This window comes from Tursiops truncatus, chromosome 5 (assembly GCF_011762595.2).
Source record: "Tursiops truncatus isolate mTurTru1 chromosome 5, mTurTru1.mat.Y, whole genome shotgun sequence".
Taxonomy (NCBI): domain Eukaryota; kingdom Metazoa; phylum Chordata; class Mammalia; order Artiodactyla; family Delphinidae; genus Tursiops; species Tursiops truncatus.
The window spans coordinates 113764656-113789046 of record NC_047038.1 but is presented as its reverse complement, the minus strand read 5'-3'; the positions used below and the strand labels follow the sequence as shown (position 1 = coordinate 113789046).

At 37.8% G+C, this 24391-nt stretch overlaps 1 protein-coding gene across 1 annotated transcript in view; it reads left to right on the top strand.

The window, feature by feature from the left end:
- HHIP (hedgehog interacting protein) overlaps positions 1-24391 on the top strand; it is an 87724-nt gene that overhangs the window by 7786 nt on the left and 55547 nt on the right. Inside the window, exons 3-4 of the mRNA XM_004319987.4 lie at positions 4948-5104; positions 5809-6010. Of these exons, the coding sequence (XP_004320035.1) occupies positions 4948-5104; positions 5809-6010 (359 nt within the window). The remainder of the gene's footprint in view (positions 1-4947; positions 5105-5808; positions 6011-24391) is intronic.

Sequence of the window (24391 nt, the reverse complement as noted above, 5' to 3'; positions counted from 1 at the left end):
GTATCTAAACCCATTCAATGTGAAAATATTATTATTGTTTTTTTTAACTACAGCTATGTTTCTAAGGCTTTCCTTCAACCAGCTGTTTCTTTCTCTTTATCACATTCCCCAAAGCAAAGTAGAATAGGTCACGGTTGCCTAGATGGCCTGCCGAGAAGCGATAACAGATTAGGTCTCATAAAGTTTTGCTGCAAATTTCCAGTCTGCAAGGTTTGCCTTTACCACTATAACTTGAAAATGGTATTGACAGTGGGCATTTTTATCTACCTTTATCTACTTGCGATAAATACCACTAGGCTGGATTTAGAGACTCATCTGTGGGGTGCTTCCTATATTTGAAGGTATTTTAGCTTCCAGAACAAACAACAAAAAGCAATATCCACTGAAAGAGAGAGCACAGCAAACAACTCAGGAGCCAGAGCTGCAAGCACCTCACTCCCCAGATCAACATATGTGGTGACGAATGACAAATTTATTTTTCTACAAAGTTTGTATATATGTAAAACTGCTGAAGTGCATCAAGATGTCAGGTGCTTTTGGTGGCCACCCAGGCTGCCTTGAAAGATAACCAGATGAAAGCTCTACTCCAGTGGTGGGTGGAGCAGCAAGGCTACTTTTCAGGGCCAGGCCAGCAGGCTTTAGCAACGAGCAGAGGGGGCTTCCTCTGCATCCATCAAATGCTAATAATTGCTCTAAATACTTGTCCCAAAAGTGAGCTGTAATAACACACTCTTTGTGTTACTTAGGTTGATCAATTTGTTAGCCAGACTGATCCTTGGCATGTAGGTTACCATTTCCTAAAGTATGATGAATCAGATGATAATCCTCCCCTCAGCCCTGGCCCCCAGCACAGAAGGCTCTTTAGAATTCTAGAACACTCGTTTTTCAGAAATTGCTCAAAATTTGTAATAATTTCACCTTCTTAAGTCTATTTAATGACATGGATTGCTTTTCTCCGAAGTTTGAAATTGTGAAAAACAGCTACTTTGTGATTCTTCTTTTTTTTTTTTTTTTTTTTTTTTTTTTTGCTATCCTCATTGTTAGCCTCATCTTTCTGCAAATCAAAAACATGAAGAGGAAGGGACCTTAAGGGTTGTAGTTTGCTAAGAGAAGGGAACTGCTGAAAGGGGTTGAAAGAGTGAAAATAATTCTAGACACATCTTCATTTCTTCCCCCACTGCCCAATACATAAAGAATTAAACACATAAACGGTCTATCCCTTTGCTTCACCCTCTTGGCTTTAAGGAAGTGCCACTCACTTTGGGATACACGTATACCTGAAAGACAGCTACTCTCCAGAAACTTTAATTCAGAAACATTCATGGTCTGCTTATTTCCACAAAAATGAAAAAAAGAAGTTAAAAATCACTACAGTGAGGATACACTAGAGTTTTATTAATCATAAATATTCTCCTGTTGTGACTTGACTTAGGGAGATAAACTCTTAAAACTTCTAAAAACATACCCAAATTTCATTTAAAAAAAAACCACAGGAACTCTTTTCTCAATACCATGGGTCTCGTCTTTTGCCTGAATTATGATGAACAGAGGAGATGCTTTACTGTTCACTAAATGATGGCCTAATAAATACCTTCTGTGGAAAGGATAGGAAAGGACATCTCTGGGCCTTGCTTCTCCCTTTATACTTGTTATCATAGTGATTTTTATCACTCTTGGACCATCATATCTCAGCTGTACGTTATGGTAGTGTGAAATATCTGTCTGTACACAATTAGTTCAATTGGTTTAATCCCATTGCTACAGAGGCCGACGTCAAGAATTTGATTCCACTGAGTTTCTCGAGTCCACAGCCACTCCTGACCCAGTCAGATATCTTACACGTGTGTCTCATTAGTGCCCAAGAGAGCAAACCAGAGCGGATATATGAATACACCAAAGTCTACTCCCTCTGCTAGAAAATGCTCTCTAGTGCAAGCCTTACAGATGGTAGGGTTTTTTCATTTTTTCTTTATCATGATGAACAGCATATATAATGAGGAAAAAATAACTTTTCTGTAGCATACATGCTCAGAGAAAAGCTAGAGCTTAGAAAACTGCACAGAGAATATTTATTTACATGTCAGTATTTTATAGGGTGCTTTGTGGTACAGTAGGACTGGGTTAATGATCCAGGAGAAGAGTTACAGTTCCAAAACATTTGATAAATTATCAGGAGTTATAAAAAAATTACAGCTGCTGGAATCATCAGTGTACTTCCATTGTTAGTGGACTTCATAATATTAGGATGATCCAGGGTGAGCTGCACATCTTCAGTAACATGCTCTTCAGTGTTTCCTTCCAAACAGAAGGGTACCATTCGGTAAATTATATCCTCCCTGACAATAAATGTTAGCCCTGTGTCCTGAAACCAGATCTCTTTTAGTTCTTCACAGGAAAATATATCTTACTCATCCCTGCTTATAAAATCGGGTCATTTAAGGTAAAGTACTAACAAAAGTATTAGATGTTTCAATTCAAAGTAACATAATTGTCAGAAAAATGCCCGGAGTTTTATGTAAAAGCCTTCTGAGTTGGCCCCCTTCTTCCCACTTAGATTGTTCAGTTTGTCTCAATACTGTAAAAAGCTCGGAATAATTGATTGTTAACATTCTGGTTTTGTTTTGTTTTGTTTTGTTTAATTTGCTAAGAGAGCATAGTATCTCTGGAGAGACAGAGTTTATGAATCTGTACTCATTCATCTTCAGATGTTCCATTTGAAAATGATTTCTCATTTCCTCGTGTTTGTCCCCAGCTAATAATTCCTTATAAAATGGAATTAGCCACCGGCATCATTCATTAATTTCCCCTTAAGATGGTATTGGTTTGCAGACTGTAATGCTGGAAAACAGATATGTTTTTAAAAAGCAAGCTCAAAATTTCCTCTGAATTGCACTTTGGAATTTTTCTGTGACCCCTGCAGGCAAATAATCACATTAAAACAAAAGGTCTCCTTCACACATTCAGTTATAAATAGATCCATAGTATGACAGTCTTCCCGCATGCATCAGACTGACATGGAGAACTCCCTGCCTGAAGGTAAATATATATTGATATGTAGAGAGAGATATATAGAGAGAGATATCTACATATCTATATATAGAGAGATATAGAGAGATATATATCTACATATCTATATATATTTATATATAAAACACCTAGCCCCCCAAAACTTCTAGCCCCAAACTGTGAAAAGTCTGATTTAGCAACTCAGTTTTCCTTCTCTTCTTTTTACCTCAAACAGAATTATTTCACACTACCAGGCAGTTTTCATCTGATGCTTAGCCATTAAAGAATGGAGGAGAAAAGTTATCTTTTGCAAACAGTGAATTGCTGAAGATGAGTAAAAGCTGTTGCAGCCGTCATTCTTCTCCCCAATTTCTAATCCCTGGATTTTTTCAAAGAAAGATAACCTCCTCCCCAGCTGACAGCCTCCTTGCCTCCTTATTCTGCCCACCTCCCCCACAACACACACACACACTCCCAAGGACATCTGCTTTTACTTGCCAATTTCCCAAAGGCAAGATGTTTCCCAGTAGTTGAGTCAGATATTGGCCTTGAAGAATCTGTCTCAGAAATTTAGGGGTGATCCATTTCACCCAAAATTTAGGTCAAAATGTATATTATGTTTTAACCATTTGGGACCCGCGGATTCCAAGATTAGCTTTAGATTTGAGGGGACCTAGGTCAAGCTCACAGAAAATCAACTTTTTAGGGTCTTTCATGTTCCATTGATGCGCCTCACTTGGTTGTCCCCAAATCCTTGTTCTTGCAAATCCTTGCAAACTTGCATCCATTATACAACTTCTAAACCTCACCTGGGTTACCAGGTGCCTTTGTTACAAAACTGATTGGGAGTACAATAATCTAATTTGTTAGGTAAAAATCAAGACCTTGAGCATAATTAAAGACATGAAACCAGAAGCAGGAATTTGGGACATCATATAAAGTCAACTCTAATAGCAACATCATATTTTAATAGCAAAATCATCAGAATATGGAAGTGAATCTGATTAATTAATATGCTCTCCCCCCAATAAAAACCTACCTTATTAATTCAAATTGTAAAAGAAATGTCAAAATTGCTTTTGTAATAGGATCTTCTTTCTTATTCAACTTTTTATTTGATAAAAATTCTTACTATGTAAGAAATAAAAAAAAAGGTCTTTCACATCCTTTTAAGTCTACTCTGCAGTTTTGTTTTGGCTTGTTTTAATATTTTTTTCATTGAGGGGTAGTATGTCAGCTATTCTGCTTGAGAATATTGAAAGGATATCTTAAAGAAAATTTTTGTATTATAAAATAATCATTGTCTCCAGTAAGTGAGCAAGAAAAAAGGCACCAACACATTTGAATATAGAGCCTCTGTTACTGGCATCAATTCATTGCTTGATCATTCCAGGGAGTCAGTCATTTACTGTAGCATATAATGAATGACCTTGGGATAGTAACTAGATTTATTATTTAATCATATATGAGTGACAATACAATAAGAATTGTAAAATGACCCAAACTGCCTCCCGATGGTCTATCTCTTTCCTGATCGCAAATTGTTCTTCTTAGGAATAGTACTGTGGGCAAAAAGTGCTGAATAGTAATCAGATGAGCTTGAAAGTACAACATATGGTAACCAGGGAGGCTTGAAAACAGAGTCAATGCAATAACAAGATTAATGCTGTGTTCGTATCAATTCTGTTTCATAGGAGCCTTTTAAGGCATCCAACACAATATCATTTCACTTTTACTGCAATTTTTAAATTTTGGTTAAAAAAGAAATGGAAATCCCAAGCCAAAAAATATGTTCTTCTTACCTTTTGGTTTGTGTCTATATATTTCCCTAGAATATTCATATAGTTCCTAAAAAATTCTTTACCTATATTTTGTCTTTCAAATGCTCTGTTTTTACCATGACACTAAATATTTCTAAGGTGTCCTTTTACATTTTTAAAGGTTTCCTTCAAACTACTGCTGATGAGTTTTGCTTTTACTATGCAAGAAAAGATGGTGGCTTGTGCTTTCCAGATTTTCCAAGAAAACAAATCAGAGGACCAGCATCTAACTACTTGGACCAGATGGAAGAATACGACAAAGTGGAAGAGATCAGCAGGTTCATAAAGATAAATGTTCTTTAATCTTAAAAAAAAAAAAAAAAAGAAAAGAAAAAACCCGACAAGTCTTGTGGTTTTAACAATGAGTCAACTGGCTATGCTCATGTCCAGCAGCTATATCCTCCAGATGCTTTTTGTTTTCTTTTTGGTAGTTTGCTTCTCTAAAATCGTATTCGCTTAAATGCTTTTAATGCTGAGACTACTAATCTTCTGTTATGAGCTTGGCTTCTCTCTGATTCATGGGAATTTTATGAGTATAGTTTTAAACTTGAATTTTATGATAGTTGTTAGCTTATGGCACTGTGGAAACATTCAGCACAATTATTAGTAGCAAATCAGAGTTTTATAAATAGATCTTAGAACTTTCTCTCTGAGTGCCTTTCTGTAAGGTTTAATTATTGTGAGTAAAGTCAGTTTTAATTAGAGTCACTGAAAGATGAGATAGTGAGCTTGTGAAATTTTAAAATACATATGTGTTTTGATTCTCTCCTTTACTTCCTAATAGAAGGCTTTTTTGGTTGGCTTTTTTTTTTTTCATTGAAAAGAATTTAAAAGAATCAGAGTGTGACCTTGGGTTAGCAGCCCTTCGTGATTATCAAAACCGTTGATTCCTAGAGGAAATATATTTTGAAAAGGATGCTAAGTGCATCCCTTACCTCCTTCATCTCAAGAAAAGCTTACTGGTTTTCTTTAATTTGTTTAGAAAGCACAAACACAACTGCTTCTGTATTCAGGAGGTTGTGAGTGGGCTGCGCCAGCCCGTCAGCGCCCTGCATAGTGGGGATGGCTCACACCGTCTCTTCATTCTGGAAAAAGAAGGTTACGTGAAGATACTTACCCCTGAAGGAGAAATTTTCAAGGAGCCTTATTTGGACATTCACAAACTTGTTCAAAGTGGAATAAAGGTTGGCTTTTTAAATTTTATTTATCTTTGCTCTGGCTATGTTAATTTTATTTTAGTGTTCTCCTCACTAAAGGTATTTCTTTGTAATAAAAGAAATAATATAGGAGAAAATAAGGAGACAACATAAGGGAACAATAATTATGGCAACTAAATCGGGACAATGACATTAATTTTTTAATGTTATTTGGTGACTATTAAGCAGTGCAATCAGATTGATATTTTTGACATCGTTTCCCTATGTAATTTACATACTTAAAATAATTATTGGTTTTATAAAGTATTTGTTTAAATATTGTTTAACAGGCATTAGAATTGTATATCAGCATTTGCTAGCAGAAACAAAGAGGTCTTTGGGTTACTTTGGCAATTGCAAATCATTCTTTTACCGCATCTGTGTTCGAGTCTGTGTCATAAAAAATGCTACTTATACTGTAATTTCCTTGTACAATATTTTTACAGGTAAGTCAGATATTTTTATCTATAATTAGCCACCTTTATAATATATAAGCCCATCTATTGCCTTCTTTCCCACTTCTCCAATTTGAATTCTCATGTTAAAGTAATCTAGTAGGTATATAAATAAAATTATTGTCAAGTTTATTTCACAAGAGAGTAACACAGTACAGTATTAGCAGTACTAAGCTATAAGGCAAATTGTGGCATTCTAAATTAAGACATTTAACAGCTCATGACCGTTTTAGAATGAAACGAATTAAGTATGATGGGGGAAGAACTGGTTATCTTTTTCTAAACTGGAAAAAAAATCAAAGGAGGATTTATACTCTGCTACTCATATCAAAATAAGCTCCTCTTTGCTTTGTTAAGCTCTATTCAAAGGTAAGAACATCAAAACCAGCAGAAACAAATCAGAAAAAAGTATAAATATATTCGATGTCTATCTATTCAATATCTACTACATGAAATAATTAGGGTGACTCAGTTAGATCACAGAGAATACCTATTGTTTGGACCACCCAGCCTCCAGGCCATGTTGTGACAGCATCACCAAGACATACTGCGTAAGAGAAGTATTTTATGGTACTTGTGGTCCTTTAAGGAAAAGGACTTTGGCTCCAAGACACAGATCATTTGGAAAAGCTGTTTAAATCAGTAGTTTCCACTTTCTCCCAATAAAATTTTTCATTACACTTCACAGCAAATATTCCAAAGTCTCTTAAAATAAAGCATTAGGGTTTTGCACATCAGAATTCAATAAATACATTCTGAAATGTGTTCTGATAACTCATTGCAAGTGGTACCTCATGAGGAAGGAATAAAGATGCAGCAGCAAGTGCATTACTCACTGCAAGTGTTTTACTCACCTTGAAAGTTAAACATGCTCTCTATAGAATAAAAAATTGGGGCAAGTAAAGTATTTTAAAAATCATCACCTATAATCCCATCAGTTAAAGAATATCACTATGAACATTTTGATATACTTTCTTCCAGTTTTTATATTAAAATTAAATGAATTTTTCCTGACTACAAAAGGAACACAGGTCCATATTAATAAATGTGGAAACAGAAGAACATGTTTTCTTATAGCTTTTTTCCTAAGAAGTGTTAAAATAAAATTGAAATCAAACCATATATACATCTTTTTAGCCTTCTTTTTTCACCTAACAGTATGTCATGGATATGTTACCAGATTTGGAAACTTTTCTCAAAAACTTAGTTTTTTTGAGTGTTCCATTTCCTTATTATGAGATATTTAGGAAGACCCCCAGTATTTTCCTTTTATCATTGTAAATAATGTTATCTATCATTCTTGTATATATTATTTAACCTGATCATGGATGATTTCTTTAAAATTCACTGATAAAAAGAGCATTACTGAGTTGAAGGACATATGCCACAATACACATTGCCAATTTGCTCTAAAATTTAATATATCTTTGGGTATTTGAGAGAATAATACATAGTTTTCAAATACTATTTTACTTAAAATGTTGGTATGAAAAATCTGTGTATGATAAAATGTAGGTGAAAGAAATGGGCTCAGAATACTTGAAAATTTTGTTGTAAGAAGGAAAAAACTGATGTTCTTGTTTCTACTTCAATTTAACTGCCTAAAGAATACCCTGCTTCTAATTAGAGTTACTTCAGTCGCCCTCTTCATTTACACCCATTCGTTGGGATATGAATGAAAGTGTATCTTCTCTGACTTTGAGACATCTCATCATGCAGGAAAATTATACAAACTCGATTATGACAGTGCCATGATTCTGCAGTATGTTCTGCAGGCCTCTAGGAATTCTGCAGAACCCTTTTTGGCCTTCCTTTCCTAGGAGAGCTGCAGGGCTCCTGGGGCTTAAAATAAACTTCGAAATCCATTCTTCTCCATATGTATTGATAGAATACATATTTCTACATTAAAGACATATTTCAAAGTGCATATTTTGGATTCCCTTAGTATTTGGCACTAGTGATATCAATAAGATAGGAATCTATCACATGGATATTTGAGTGTATACTGATAAGGGAGTAACAAGACCACATCCTTATCGCTTCGAGTAGCTTATACAACAACTGGCCTTTATCTCAGTCTTCAAGGAACTCCTGTCACAAGTCACAGATTGGAAGTGTTAGAAGTGGCTACTGTTGGTTTGATGGGGCGGATGCCAACACATTCATGAGTTGATTAGGATTATGCCATTGAGTTTGGGGTATGCCCCTCAGAGACTTCTGAAGTGAAAACATTATCACAGTTACTTCACAGTCATTTTTCAGGCTTCTTGATATGTGAATAGTTAGTTGTTCATGTTAGTGTACAGTTAGTGTATTCTGTGTTCGTCAGTGATCATTTTGCATTAATAATGCAAATAGGAATTTTCATAAATTATTATGCATATCACTTCTCTAGTCTTTTAGTTTTAAAAATCCTAAGAGAGGGAATAAAGCTGTTTTAACAGACCAAAGTATTGATTGCAATTTTCAAATCACAGAATTAATAATGTATATGAAACCCAACCTTGGTATGTTTGAAATAAATACAGGACAAACCACAGTGATGATCTCCCCATGATATTAAGTAATGACCAGTATGAGTATATTAAATCAGACATAAAGAGGAACTCTTGATTATAAGAGTTTCTAAAAGCTAGCGCTGGCTATAGGGAATTTGGAATTCCTTTTCTGCTAATTGTCAATTAAGAATTGACAGGGATATCTGTCACCTGGTTAAGGACGGGCCTTTTTGTGGCAAAAAGCTAGACTTGGTTGATCTCCTTCAATCTCTATCAGCCCTGATTCTGATACCACCAGCAAAGAGCCAGTCATTTGGGGAACTTGGAAAACTCCTCCCTAAATGGGTCCTGACTGAAGCTAAAAATATGGCATCTGGTTTTTATCTAACACCCTGATTGTAGGAGATTTCAGTACCCTGTGAGTGTAACTAAGTTTCACTTAGTTACTTAGTTCACTTAGTAACTTAGTTTCACTTAGTTACTTAGTTCACTTAGTCACTTAGTTCACTTAGTAACTAAGTTTCACTTAGTTCACTTTTGCACTTAGGTGCAAAAGTGCAAAGCACCCGCTAAAGAATTGACTTCTTTCTGCTAAAGGAAATAAATTATGGAGTTGGATGAATGGAGTAAACTCTGTGCCGTATGAATTTAAACTGCCATTTAGGAAGAGGTGATTCCCTTCACAACAGCTCAAATCCTAGAAGACTGAGCTTGGTGAAATTGCCAAGAGTAAGTCAAAAATAGGTTCGAAAACTAGATAGTGGTTTGCTAGATCTTTGGTGCTAGTGCACTGTACAAGCTGACCACTCATACTGATGCTATGAAGAATGGCTCGAGTGTCCAACTGGTGAGCAAACTTTAAAATCTTCATTTTGTGTGTCTAGTGTCGGGGGGAGGGCTTCTACCTTGTCTGTTGTTGATATTGTTTTTCCCAAAGAGGGAAATTCCAGGATCCCGGTGATTTGAAATCTTTAAATTGAGCTTCTATCTGAATTACTAGTCAGAACTTCTGGAAGTACTAGAACCAGCCTCATCTACTTGAAGTCCTTGAGGAGGACAGACCAGTGGTTTCCAAAAATGGCTGCAGAGTAGAACCGCCTGGGAGCTTTAGAAAATTCTGCTGCCCAAATTAAATCAGAATATCTAGAGGTAGGACTCAGGCATTGATATATTTTTAAAGCGTTTACAGGTAATTTCAGAAGCACTGGTCTAGACTGAGCCAGACCCCCGGATCAGTTGAATAAGGAATGAGACACATTTTCTCTGCCCATCCAGGGCCAAGTCATATTACTGAAATGACCACTGAGAGCAAATGGTTGGACACCAGTTGTCATTGTCCTGTACCTTCTGTCATTTACCTGACCTACACATATTACTTGTCCACTCTGAGTGAGGAGATGAGTAGTTAACTCTGTCAGCATTGTAAGATTCTTGATAGAAAGTTTCAGAAAATGACACTTAAAAATCTCAACAGTTGGGCTTCCCTGGTGGCGCAGTGGTTGAGAGTCCGCCTGCCGATGCAGGGGACACGGGTTCGTGTCCCGGTCCGGGAGGATCCCACATGCCGCGGAGCGGCTGGGCCCGTGAGCCATGGCCGCTGAGCCTGCGCGTCCGGAGCCTGTGCTCCGCAACGGGAGAGGCCACAGCAGTGAGAGGCCCGCATACCGCAAAAAAGAAAAGAAAAAAAAACCTCAACAATTCATTCTAATTGGACAATTGCTTTACCTATTACGTTTTCCTATTTTTGTTCCTTTTGGGAATTTGGTATTCAGCTAGTTGGCAAAATTGTTCTCATTCCTGTTCCTAAAGTATGTAGTTTGCTATTATATCTGAAAACCCTTGTTACGCCAGAAGTTACTCTAGTCTAATCTTACCAAACTTCCCCTGACCACCAAGGATCTGAAAGTCAGCCTTAGCTTTGCATGTGTGTGGCAGTTAAGACAAGCCTGCGCCTGTCACCTACAGGGTGGACCCCCAGGAAAGCCGATACACACTGTTCTCTGCACCCCAGTCCTCAGGGGCAGTCAGAGGACCAAGAGGCTCGCACCCGCAGCAGACAGAGCTAAGACTTGTCGATCATTGGAACAAGTGTGCCTGGGCTCCTGTCCCTCTCTATCTACTTGGGTCCTCATTTCAAAAGATGCTTTTCGAAGCAGTCCTTTTACCGCGGGAGGAGAGGACGTAAGGCTGAAAGCTGCTGTTGTCCGGGTGGCTGAGCCCATTGACACTGGGGCTCTTGAGAGACAGTGACCCAGGTGCCCAGGAGCCACAAGAGCATGTGGAGGAGGACGCAGTGTGTGCCGGGGCAGGACCCGGCCGGGCAGCCTCTGATTTCACATGCTTGTAAATCACATGCATACTTAATGAGCAGCGAAAGTTTAGTGAAATCCATTGCTCATCATCCCATTGGGATTGATGTCCTACTTTTCTGAAGTTTGTCAGAGACCCTTCCTTTTACATCTTCCTCTGTCTTTAACTGGTGATCTTATGGCAGCCCATGCAATGTTAGCGTATTTTTTTTTCAAGTGAAATGAGTCAGAACATAAATGAGAAGCAATTTACTTTTCAAAACTGTTGTTGGAAACATAGCACGCATGTGTGCACACACGTACACATGTATGTGGCAGTGATTGGGTCCCATATCAAATGCTTCCTCAGGAAAATTGTTAGAACTCTGCTTTAAAGCATGCTTCAGGTTGAAAGAAAGTGTGTGTTCGGTTGAAAGAAAACAGCAATATATTTAGTATATTTGATAAATATTGCAATACAATAGAAGAGTCACCATTCTGGAATTTTTTGTATATGTGACATTTTTAAAGTTTGTGACCTATCAAACTACTGCATTAGAATTTATTAAATCTCATCTGAAAGACAATTGCTCTAGTGGTAGAAATAACCATTAGATAAATTCATTCTAAAAGTGGTAGAAAGTTAATTGAAGAGTCTTTCCTCAGATAAAAACTTTTAAATGCCTTATTTTGGGGGTAGTTTAAAATTCTGGTTCCAAACCATTAAAATATAGATCCGCAAGTAAAATTTTTTACTGTGTTTTTTTTAATATATATATCAAGGTAGTAATGATGTGGCATTAAACCCAACTTTATTTTATTGAGTGTTGCTGACCCTACATCAGAATGCCCTGTACTCTGAGATAAATGTTGTTTTCAATTTTTACATAAGTCTAATCTCATTTTAAATCTAAGACAAAAGTCCACAGAGAAATAATTTTTTTGTCCCTTGGTCATGTGAAATAATCTCCGTGTAATTTCATTTGGTTAAGTGAATTTCATTTCTGGTGCTCTTACTTTTTTATTTTGGCATTTGCAATTCTACTGATAAAGCATTTTAATAAATGTCAATGGACATAGATATGGTGCATGCCAGTATAAACGGGTTTAATCTATAAAGTACTCTCCAGCATGCATCATGTTTTTTTTACTGAAGTCGAAACTGCAGTATGCAGGGTCCCTCCAGTTGAGTAAAGAAAGACCTGCTTTCTCCTACATTTTAGGTCCTGTAACTCACAGCTGAGGTGAGGAAAGCTTTTACATGAATGTCTTTATATTTATCTAAGACTTGAAGGGCAAAGGAAATAGAGCCTATAAATCTCAGAAGTCCTATGGTAATCATTTAAAACAAGTGAAAAACCAAGAAATCTGCACCCTAGAGAAGGTCACTGCCATCTTTCAAAAGCATCTGTCTGGACGTGGCAGCCACCACCTCTCTGTATCTGACTAGAAAGAGAACAGAGAAGGGCTGCTGGTGATATCAGTTGGCACGACTTTCCAGTGGCTCTATTATCTAATGAAAAGGAAATCACAGGTGTCCCAAAACTGCCTCTAAGTAGTAGAAGGTAGCACAGTACTCCCTTTTAGAGACAGTCGATAGCTTTTCTTTCCCGTACTAGAGATAGTCTTCAAGCCAGCCATGTTGTTAGCAAGAATACAGTAAGTCCCCTGCGTACGAACGAGTCCTGTTCCGAGAGCACGTTCATTAAGTCCAATTTGTTCTTAAGTCCAACAGTTAGCCTAGGTACCCAAATAACACAATCGGCTCTATATACTGTACTGTAATTGGTTTATAATACTTTTCACACAAACAACACGTAAAAAAACAAACACAAAAAATAAAGAAAACATTTTTAATCTTACAATACAATACCTAGAAAAGTACAGTAGTACGGTACAACAGCTGGCATACAGGAGCTGGCATGGAGTGAACAGGCAAGAAGAGTTACTGACTGGAGGAGGGAGAGGAGGTGGGCGATGGTAGAACTGAAGCATCGTCAGCAATAGGAGACGGAGGGCAAGCTGCAATTTCACTCACACCTGACGTTGATGGAACGCATGTTTGCATCTTTCAAAATTCGCAACTTGAAGGTTCATATGTAGGGGACTTACTGTACTCTAGTCTTCTCTCTTACTAATCATAACCACCATTCTTTTAAGCACTTACTTTGCTAAGCCATTCCATAGAGTACCTCTGTAATCCTTCTGGTAACCCTGTGAGGCAGGTATGCATATCCCATTTCACAGATGAAGAGACTGAGACCCAGAAGTTAAGGAAACTGCCCAAGAGAACAGCACAGCGCCAGTAGCAGAGCCAGATTTGCAAGGCAGTTGTCGGACGCCATTCTGTCAACCACGGTGCTGTGCTGCACTGTGCTTTTGATCAGCAGCCACTGCACAGGAGAAAAGATTGGGTAGCACGTTTAAGAAGCAGAGATGGGTGACGGTTGGTGTAGACATGCTCAGTGCTGCTCGTCCTGGCTCGCAGGACAGTGGGGAGGCTGAGGGCCTAGATCTAATGTCAAGCATACAGACTTGGGTGCTAGTCACTGCATTCATACCACGTGCTGGTTGTTTGACTGTGGACAAGTTATTTAACCTCTAGGCTTGGTTTCTTCATCTGTAGTATAGAGGTGACAAAAGGTTGCACCTACGACTTTACGTGTACAATCTCACAGGAATCCGAGGTACTTTGTAAGCATTAGCTGTTATCATCATCTATTACACTAACATGAAAAGAAGAGGAAGGAAAGGAAAAGGTGCCCAGCCCTCAGAATGACTTACAAGCTCCTGTGGCCACAGTTAACTATACTCTGTAGTATTTAACAGTCCCCCCTCGTATGGGATTGGATAACAATTTATGGGAATTCCATGATAGTGTTAGTGTTTGCACCAAAATTATATGGCAGTCTTATGGGAGCAAAGTTATACTGATGTATGTCTGTGGGTTTCCTTCCATTCAAAAAGATAAACCTAGAATATATTTTTTATCAAAATGTATAACTGGAGGAAGAGAACATCTTCATTTTTAGATCATCACCTCTTGGCATTAGGTGTAGGGCATTGCCACCTACCTCATTATGCAAAACGCCCCAGGTCTGGAGTTTCTCAGAGCACATGCCTGACGATGATTAAGCACAAAGCAGCTGACCCATGAGTACGGCAGCAAAAGCTTCCTCAGCATTTCCTTGCTTTCAGAGTAGTTTTTCTCAACCTGGATATTATAGTAATGTAGGTCTTTTTGTGTGTTTATTTTGGAACATGGTTTGTGTCCCTCTGCCATAGAGCTAATAAATTGTAGGATTTGCAAAGGAAATATACTGAGACTGAAAACTAAGAAAGCACATATTTTTGCCCACCAGCAACAATCGCTCAAAGCACAGATTTAGAATCTCAGGATCTGGGAGGGGAGCAATTGGGCAAAGTTGCTCTGAAATTAACATGTAATGTCATGATACAAAGAGTGTATTACTCAACAAAATATTTTTGTAAAAGAAGCAGATGAGGTCAGGGAAGAGAGAAGTTTAAAGGAAGGTTTCAGAATTAAACAACATAACAGACATCAGTTAATTTATCATGAAATGTGCTAGAGGTCAGGTGTGAGAATATATAAATGAAATGATCTCAGCTACCTCCCTCTCAGACCCCAGGCTGCAGTAGACCCTTTTCCCATCACATCAACTCAGTAGTTTACAGAAAGCTTCCTAAATCTGTAAGCACGTTTGCTCCTTGATTTGTCTTCTTACCTAAGACCGATTTGGGGAGTTTGTTTACGTAGCATTTGCCTTTTAACAGACTTCTTTCATCTTTACATTTATATACTAAATATATAGAGAGATTTATGTATATAATATATAATACTTACGGAAAATAAATATGTACGTAAATATGTTATCAATTACTATAATCCATTTTAATTTATTTGTTGGTAGTATTCGCCAATTGACATTTAGTTTTGTTTTGTTTTGTTTTTAAAGTCTGAAAGTCTGCAATTATGTTGAACTATCATAATATCAAAGTGGCCAGAACTGAGGACATTTTGAAAAACGGGGTCACTGTGTAGAAATTAAAATCATCTTTGGAAAGCTATTTATTGAGACCATTCTGTAATGTGTTATAATGAGAAAAGTTCGAGAACATCTTTTTCTAAATCATGTCATTTTCTATCCCAGCTTGTCTTTGTGATACTAGGTGACAGTACGTATGGCCACAGTGGCTTTTGGGAATTACCATCCAAAAGGAGTAAAATCTGACTCTTTTTCCTAGTGAATTTTCATTTTACTCTATCTGGGCATGTTGTATACAACTAACTTTAAATTCATCCATTTACTCATTTTAAAATGTTGTGCAGTTCCACAGGCCTAAATTTCAAATCACAGAAAATCTGTAAAAAATAATTATTTGTTTAAGACAAAAAATATGAGCTAATTATTCTATCATACATATATGTAGTAGCACAAAAACAGAAAAAAAAACCATCAATAAATTTGATCTAAACTAATACCATGATTGCTTGCGGTTGACATTATATTTAATCTGCTTGTACAACTGAACCCAATAAGCTGAAACTAATATGAAAATAAAGCATGATGACAAAGGATCTTAAAGGTTTATATATTGTCACAAAATTCTTGAGAAAAGAATATTCCTTCCAAATATTCAAATATTGAACATTCTGGCTTTCTCTTTAAGAGTAACTAAATTCTGTACTTTTAAAAAAAAATTCTAATAAGCTGTTTCCAAACCAACCTCTTATCCTAAAGCACCTTTGATGCAAATGGATCACACAGTTAAATAAAATGACATCTGTCCTCAGGCTATTTCTAGATAGGGAAAACACATCTGTTCTAAAAACTCTTAGCCAACAGTTTGAAACTGTTCAGAAGAATTCCTTAAAAAAAGAAAAGACTATGTACAGAGAGCAAAGAGAAGATGCTTGAGGTTGGAAAAAATTAGGACAGCACTAACCCTTAAGAGGTTAAAAAGATAACCCAATGTAATTCCCATTAAATTCTTAGCCTTTCTATGAAAAATTTGGTGATGAGATTCCCACAGTGCAAACATCTTTGTGGATGGATGTGAACACACCTGTTCAGGAAAAGGGAAACAAAACTTGAACTGACTCCCTTCCCACACAGGTCACCAAACATCTGTCATAAGTTATCAATTACTAGCCTAGACTGGACTCAAGCCTGTGACCTGAGGTTGAAAAAGCCACGTAGCTCATTCTGTCTCTTACCTAGTCTGTGGTTTTACCCTGTACCACTGGTAAAGCTTCTGTTTAAATCTCCAGGGGTTTGGAAGACCAGGTTGACCCCGTGACATTCATAATGTATTTACGCCCAGGGTTTCCACGCACACCACCCTGGGGCTGATCTTAGTTAGGATTGTGTGACTTGCAGTAATGTAGGCAGCTCCAAAAAGATTTACCCAATAGTTGGCATAGTTCTTTAATTGCATAAGTTCCTTAATTGCAACCTAAAGACAATGTCTTCTTGTCCAAGGAAGGTTGTGTGTGTGTGCGCGCGCGTGTGTGTGTGTATTTTAAGACTTTGACTTTGATTAAATGTCAATACATATAAAACTTCTGCATAAAAGCAGAGAAACGAAACAAAGAAAGAAAACCAAAAAAGGCTTATGGGCATGACTAACTAGGTGAGCTTCCTCCCTTGTAATTATTAAAACTTTGGGCGACAGCATCAAATTGTCAATGCATTTGATCCCTCCTGTGTCTCTTTCCTATAATATCCCACCTCAGTTGGGTACATGTGAGAACTAATCTCTGAGTGGCTATGGCGCTCATCCACGGAGTTTGCCAGTGGTTGTGTGATTTGGAACAATCTGCTTAACCTTCTGTGATTCTCTACGTCCTCATCTTCGAAATCAGAGGACTAGGCTAAATGATACCTTAGGTCTTTTCTAGCTCTAAAATTCTGTGAAATAGAAAGCAGTGTAAGTCTCCAACATTTTCCAAGAAAATTATGGTAAAGAGAAGTGGTCAGTGTGGCTCCGACATTGGCAACTCCACCATTGCCCAGGCTCAGAGAGCATGGGGCTCACTTTGCTTTATTCTGATTTTTTGCCTTTGCACTGATATAGAAACACAGGCAGTGTCTCCCAGTGCAGAGCCCACCGGGCACCCTACCACACTGACAGATAGGTGCACTCACCTTTCCGGAAGGTCACCATCACTCCAGTTAATTTTTAAAAGCTGCATAACTCAGCATGAAGTGAGACTTCAGGTTTCAGTTAATGGAAGCATGATGTCTTTAATGTGTAGGAATAATAGGGTGGTAAGTTTTCAAACCTGGGTTCGAAGGTAAAGATACACCATGACCTTGAAGTGAGCAGTACTTGGTGTGCTGGGGAGGACACACTATGGAGCTGAGTGACAGAAGAGGAGAGTCCTCATAGGAGATAAGATTGCAGAGCACCTATGTAGTGCTGGCAGGGTGGAAGGTGTGCATCAGATAATGCAGGGTCTCACATGCTCTCCTAAGTTCTTTGGCTTTTCCTGTGAGTGAAAGGGGGAATCACTGGAGGATTTTGAACAGAAGACTGACACGGTCTGACTTAAGCCTTTTTTTATATATATATAAATTTATTTATTTTTGGCTGCGTTGGGTCTTCGTTGCTGTGCGCGGTCTTTCTCTAGCTGCAACGAGCAGTGGCCATTCTTTGTTGCGGTGCGCGGACCTCTCATTGGTGGTGCAGTGGTTAAGAATCCGCCTGCCAATGCAGGGGACACGGGTTCAAGCCCTGGTCCGGGAAAATCCCACATTGCCGCGGAGCAACTAAGCCCGTGCGCCACAACTACTGAGCCTGCGCTCTGGAGCCCACGAGCCACAACTCCTGAGCCTGTGAGCCACAACTACTGAAGCCCGCGCGCCTAGAGCCCATGCTCCGCAACAAGAGAAGCTGCCGCAATGGCTTAAGCCTTTTTAAACAAGATCAATAGCAGTGGTGTAGAGATAGCCGGCGAGGCAGGGCAGGAGTGGAAGGAGGGACACAGGGAAGAATATCGACTCCTGGTACTAGTTCTGCTCTGAAAGTGCCTTGTGCCAACGGGCAAGTCATTGACCACTTGAGCCTCGATTTTTCTCTGTAAAGGAGCGAATCAGTAATAGCTGAGCTTCCTTTCATTTCCAACTTTCAGTGCATCAACACTTGGAGAAATATTTAGACATTTACCCTATTAAAGGTAAGCATTTTTACACATGGTGTTTACCGAATGTATACCTTCTTTCCCATAGTTTTAAAGTGCAGATTTTAAAACTCAATACCTTAACAACATAGGACATTTAATTGGTTCCGGTGAAAGGTTGTGAATTACAGGAAAATATCAGTTATGGTATTTTATATAAAGAAGAGGGCTCACTCTATACCAGTCGTAAATGTTAATTCATGAAAATGGTAACCACAACTAAAGACTATCTGTGTACTCACACACACGTTCCTCCTCGGGAAATGTACATTTACATGGAGGAAGGGGGTCAGGTGATTATTTTTTAAAAGGGTAATTATAATTGGATTTAGTGTATAAGAGGCCAAAATCCAGGTATCCTTAAGCCAGAGAATATTAAAATAATGATGGAATACAAAACTATGGCCTTCTAATAAGGAGGATACACAAATATTATTGTAGGGAATTTCTAACTATTTAAATTATAAAATAATTACCTAAAAAATAAAAATAAAATAATGACTTGACTTCTAAAATATCCATAATTCACTCTCCAAAGTAGAATATTCCCACATATAGTCAGTGAGTTTCTTTTTTGTTTATGCCAATGGAACCTTATTTAACTAATCAGTCTTTCGTGCTGTAAATTAAGATGGCAAAAAACAAAACAAACTGGCTCCTTTTCTACCTGCGTGTGAATCTACAAAAGTTAATTTGGTTGTGCACAGAGTAACTAGATGTGAAAAACTGAGAAGGGAAAGAGGGTACGCTCCATCATTTTACTTGCACGTGTAAGGATTTCAGTGCTCTGTGTTTTCCTTGAACGAAATCCCATGGTGCCAATTAACCTAACGTATTCAAAAACAATTCTCTATTTAGAAAGAATAATTTTCATTGTGGGTGTTCCTTGAAATCGTATGCCTCATCCCCTGTTATTACCAAGATGTGTGCTGGGCGATTCAAAGTACCAGCTTCACTTCCACGCACTGCATAGATTAGAGCTGTATCCCACACACAGTGTCAGATAATCTGTTTTGATTTCGTCCAATGCACACATATTTTCACCTTTAGTAATTTTTTTAATGTGGAAAAGCCCTCTCTACCTAATATTAAACCAAATATTTCATGTCAAAATTATCAAAAACACTCAAAGCAGGAGATTTGGTTTAATCGGGAAATCGCTTTTTCTTGCAAAAACTTTGCAATAAGTCAACTTTCCTGGCTTGGTTTAAATAGCATCTTCATTTTTCTTTGAAATAACGTGAATACATTTTTCCTCCAGTGTGAGACAAAACTGGACTAGAAAAGACTGAAAAGGATTTAACTAACTTGGTAAATACATTCTCCATTTTATTAGGCTGTGTTGTCTATTTGGATTTCTGGAGTATTTATTTTAAACCTAATAAATCAATTAACCAGTATTCATTCTAAGATTTAATTTGGTGAATAGAATATATGTGCTTTTCATCAGGGCACACATCATTTTTAAGTCTGAAACCACCACACACAAAGGATTTAATTCCGACAGACATTTGTTCTCAGCATAAATACTTTAGGGCCAATAGTTGTCCCCACTTAATCATGCTTCTTAAAAGTGAATTCCAGAAGACTTGAGGCCCCAAATGACCCCTGGTAAGGTGAGTTGTCAGTAAATTACTTTTATGATGTGCCCTAGGGAAGCAAGTCTGCTAGAAACTTGGTAGGGAGCTGGCCCCCTCTTGCCTGTAGGGGGATGACCTTTAACTTTATCTAACCTTTGCATTTCTAATTCTAAATTTCTAGGAGGCATTTAGTCACATTGTTGGATATCTTATGAAAAGGGAGGCCTCTCCTGTGCCCATAAGATAGTGTTAACCACACATTTGTTGCTAAACTTCCCAATGAAGCATGCCAGGACGCTTTTTTATTTCTACAATTGACTTTTAAATACCAAACATTTAATGAGTTGAAATATAAATGAGTTCAAAACGGACTCATAGTTAAATTATGACTGCCTTGGGTGACATTTGGGAAACACTGCAGAAAATTTAATCCCTGTAATTTTGCTAATTTGAATTTATCGTGGCACTTGAAAATTTATAAGAGCCATTAAGGATGATTGAAGATATTGCATCAGAATACATTTTTTTTTCACGATATATTTAGTTATTGAAAACAAGTCTTGTCGATTTTTGTGTTTTCTCCATTATGAGAAAGTTTTTATTGTGCTTTGGGAGGATAATTACATCAAAATTATAAAATGTAGGAATTTAGATTCAGTTTTAGAGGAAAAAATATATACCCTTCTTTGGCTGTCTTATACTGAAAACATTGGAAAATAGTGCTCATTTACAGGATATAAAATACAAAGTGATCATTAATTTCTTGTTAATGATCAGGGCATAAGTTAGGTCGACCCAGATGTCTATGTTTTAGTTCCATGAATGTCTAATTTTTCTTCTTTCCCCATTAGTTTTGGATGACATTGAAGAGACCAGTATTTTTAATTCTTTCCTAAAGCAAAGTACTTCATTGCTCAGTTTTATTGTTTATAAGTGTGTTATACATACATGTAAGTATGTATGTATATACATACACGCATATATAATAGAACACTGTGTGGCTGAATGAAATATTGCTAAAGATAAGCTTCTTCCAAAAAATTATACACCTAATTTTTAATCAGACAATGTTTAGGTATTTAAATACATAGACTAAATGTAGAATATTTCTATAATCTCTCTGACTTACATGTCAGATTGTAACATAAGCAAAGCCAAGTGGTCTAAGCTTTGCATGTGATGTCAGCCCTTTGAGAAGTTCAGCGATATGCAGTCATAGAAGCAATTAGTGTAACTTCAGTAGTTTTTTGGGGGAAGGAAAGAGATCAGCAAATTCTTTCCCGTAAACCAAAGGTTCTGGCTCAAGAGCATATATAAACAAGATGTAAGTTTTAAATATAGTTTAAATGCCACCCAGGAGAAAAATTCAGCGGTAAAGAAGTTGTCAAGAGACAGGGAGCAATCTTTAAATGGTGAAGAAAATATTAAACTGGTGACAATACTTTAGGAATACATAGGCACGTGCTTCCAAACACTTCAGCCCAGAAGGTCCTCTTCCTCCTACCCCACCCCAGTTGTTTACCTTTGGATGTGGAAGGAGTAGCAACGGTAAAGTAACAGTCAAGCAGGATGTAGATGTAACTTGTTGATAACCCTAAGAAGAGTTTAGCTGAGAAAATGACCATCAAACTCACAATTTTGAAATGAATTTGGAAGCAATAGTTAGAATACAATACATGGCACATTATGACACTAAAATTCAAACTATCTTAGGCTGTTTGCTCGTTTTAATCCTACCAAAAGCATTTGTTTGTCATCATGTATGCTCCTACTGAGATAGGGCCGGGCGTTATTTTCTTTGTGTGTGTGCTTGTTTTTGTTTTGTTTTGTCAAAAATTCTGCACGGAAGTATCTTGACGGTTTTGACCGTTACAGCCTGGTCTGCTTTATTATTGCCTGGAGACTTGCTGTTCGATTACCATTGAACATGGACCAGAAAACACATTCATGTGTTAGGTACTGAACAGGGCCCATCTCTGGAACCCGACCAAAAAAACACAGGACCTGGTGTGTGGAAGGTAATTCCGCAAAGGAAAATCAGAGTGCTCTGACCAAAAGGACTGGATGGTGGGCGGGAAAAGCAATAGAGATCTGAGAAACTCAAGTTAACAGGGGAGAGGAAACAGAAAAAATTACCTGGTACGTGCTACAACGAAAGTCTGAGCTGAGTATGGGAGATCCTCCCTCCATCTGAGGATGGTGGCCCCTCACGGAAGGAATGACTCTTTAAGGGTATGGGCAGGAAAGAGGGCTGAGGCTTTCATGCAGGAAACATCGTGAAAGGATTGAGATGGGGCTAGACATGTAAACTGAGGCAAGAGACAGCCCCCATAAAGGGTCTCGTATACTCAGGGATTCTGAGTTTCTTCCTAGAGTAGACAGCAAGGACAGTTCTGGCCAGCCCCCAGTGATGTATTCGGCTCTCGTGTAACCGGCTGCCTTCCTTAGGCTGCTGTGACTGCCCTACTTCCCCTTGTAGGGGATCTGGGAGCTTCTCCTTTTCCTGGAGGGCAAGGCAGCTCAAGAACTGAATCTAGAAAGAACTTAAAAATGAATGCAAAGGGAGAAGATTCTAGGGAAAACAAACTCAATTCAAATGGGCTTAATCAAAACACAAAGCAAAACAAAACAACTCCTGGCTTTGCTTTCCCCTGTGTTAGCTTCATTCTTTGCCAGGCTTTCTTCCTGTGGCACAGATTGTGGTAGTTCCAGGCTCATGTGCTTCCAGTTTAGCAAATCCAGGGGAACAAGAGCTGCTTTCCCATAAGAGTTCCATCAGAAGTTCCCTAAATGATGCTCCAGTCTTAGGACCTACACCCACCCTGGGGCGAGTCATGTGCTACCATGGTTGGCCTGGCCTGGGGTCATGTGCCCGTCTCTGGAGCCAGGGGCAGAGATCAGGACAGTCCAAAGCACTACGCCCCAAGTGTGGAAGGGGTAATACCCCAAAGGAAAATCGGAGTATTGTTACCAGAGGAGGAGGGAGTGGATTCTGGGCTGTCTACACAACAGACATCCACTACTCATTGGGCAGAGAAGGCTACTGTGAATCAGAGTCCAGGCTTCTAATATTCAATCCTGCCTTCCTTCCTCCCCATGCTTCTGATTACTGGGCTTTCCTCTGGGTCATATTTCAAGGACATTCAAGGGTTGTAAAGCAGCCCAACTAAAGCGTTCTGTTGGTACAAGATACCTAAGTAGGTGGTATTTTCTTTTTGTTCACATAATACTAGTTTCTTGCTTATGTCTATGATTATTTTTAAGACACGTAGATCAAGATACCTTGGTTCGATATACCAATAAAATATGCATCAGGAAGCATTGCTAAATCAGCAGAAACAATGAGGCCAAAAAGACTGACTTAATAGCTTTTAAATCACAGAAAATGACCCATCTGCAAAACAGGGTAGCTGAGGCCCCATAAGAAACACATCTATACAACCCACGGTCCTGTCCTTAGTTTGAAAGGCTTTTGTGAAATTTCTATTTCAGTTTCATCCATTAATCATATTTATTAGTGAGTCACTGTAGAGTTTGCATCCAAGCCTGCAAGAATTCCAGAAGCGTGTAGGGAACTGCCTTCAAAATGCTTAAATAGAGAATATGAAACATTTGATGATAATGTTTTGTATTTTGGCAACATGTAATTTTGGAATATTTTGCACCCTATGGCTCTAAAGTTCACGTTTTCTTTCCAATGATGTTGAGCTCATTTTGTGCAATTTAATTAATTTTGGTAAACAAGTATGACATGTTTTAATTTGTCTTTAGTCATAATGGTGTGATTAATGTGCTGTAGACTACTTAAAGAGTAATATTGTCATTCCTTTTTTTATACTCTGAATATTCTCATGAGTCTGTTAGTATGCCTTTGCTAGGTATTTAATAAGCACATTAAAATCTGTTCTTGTTTACTCACTTAAATGAAAGCAAGAGAAAGTTTGAAAAACACAAATCCTGACTACCCAAGAACGTGCATAATTTTATCTCTAACATTAGGAAAATCTTTAAATTAGTTATTTGTTTTCTTATTGAAAGCCTTTGTCACATTTAAACATGTTCTTCAAATTAATGCTAACTACATGCAATAAGCATTCAAAAATTAAAAGTTAATTTCTTTTTAATGGAAAAAAACTAGTTTATGTCTTATATATCTGAATTTTAAATAGGAATAGTATCACATAAGTATATGACAGACTTTTCTCTGCCTAAAAACATGCCTATGCACTCATTATCCCTCACTAAAAAAATTAACTTGTTTTCCTTAGCATATATTATACCATTGTCTGTCATATCCATTCTTTCTAAAACCAGTGTTTAATTTGCTTATGTAGAAAGTGGCAA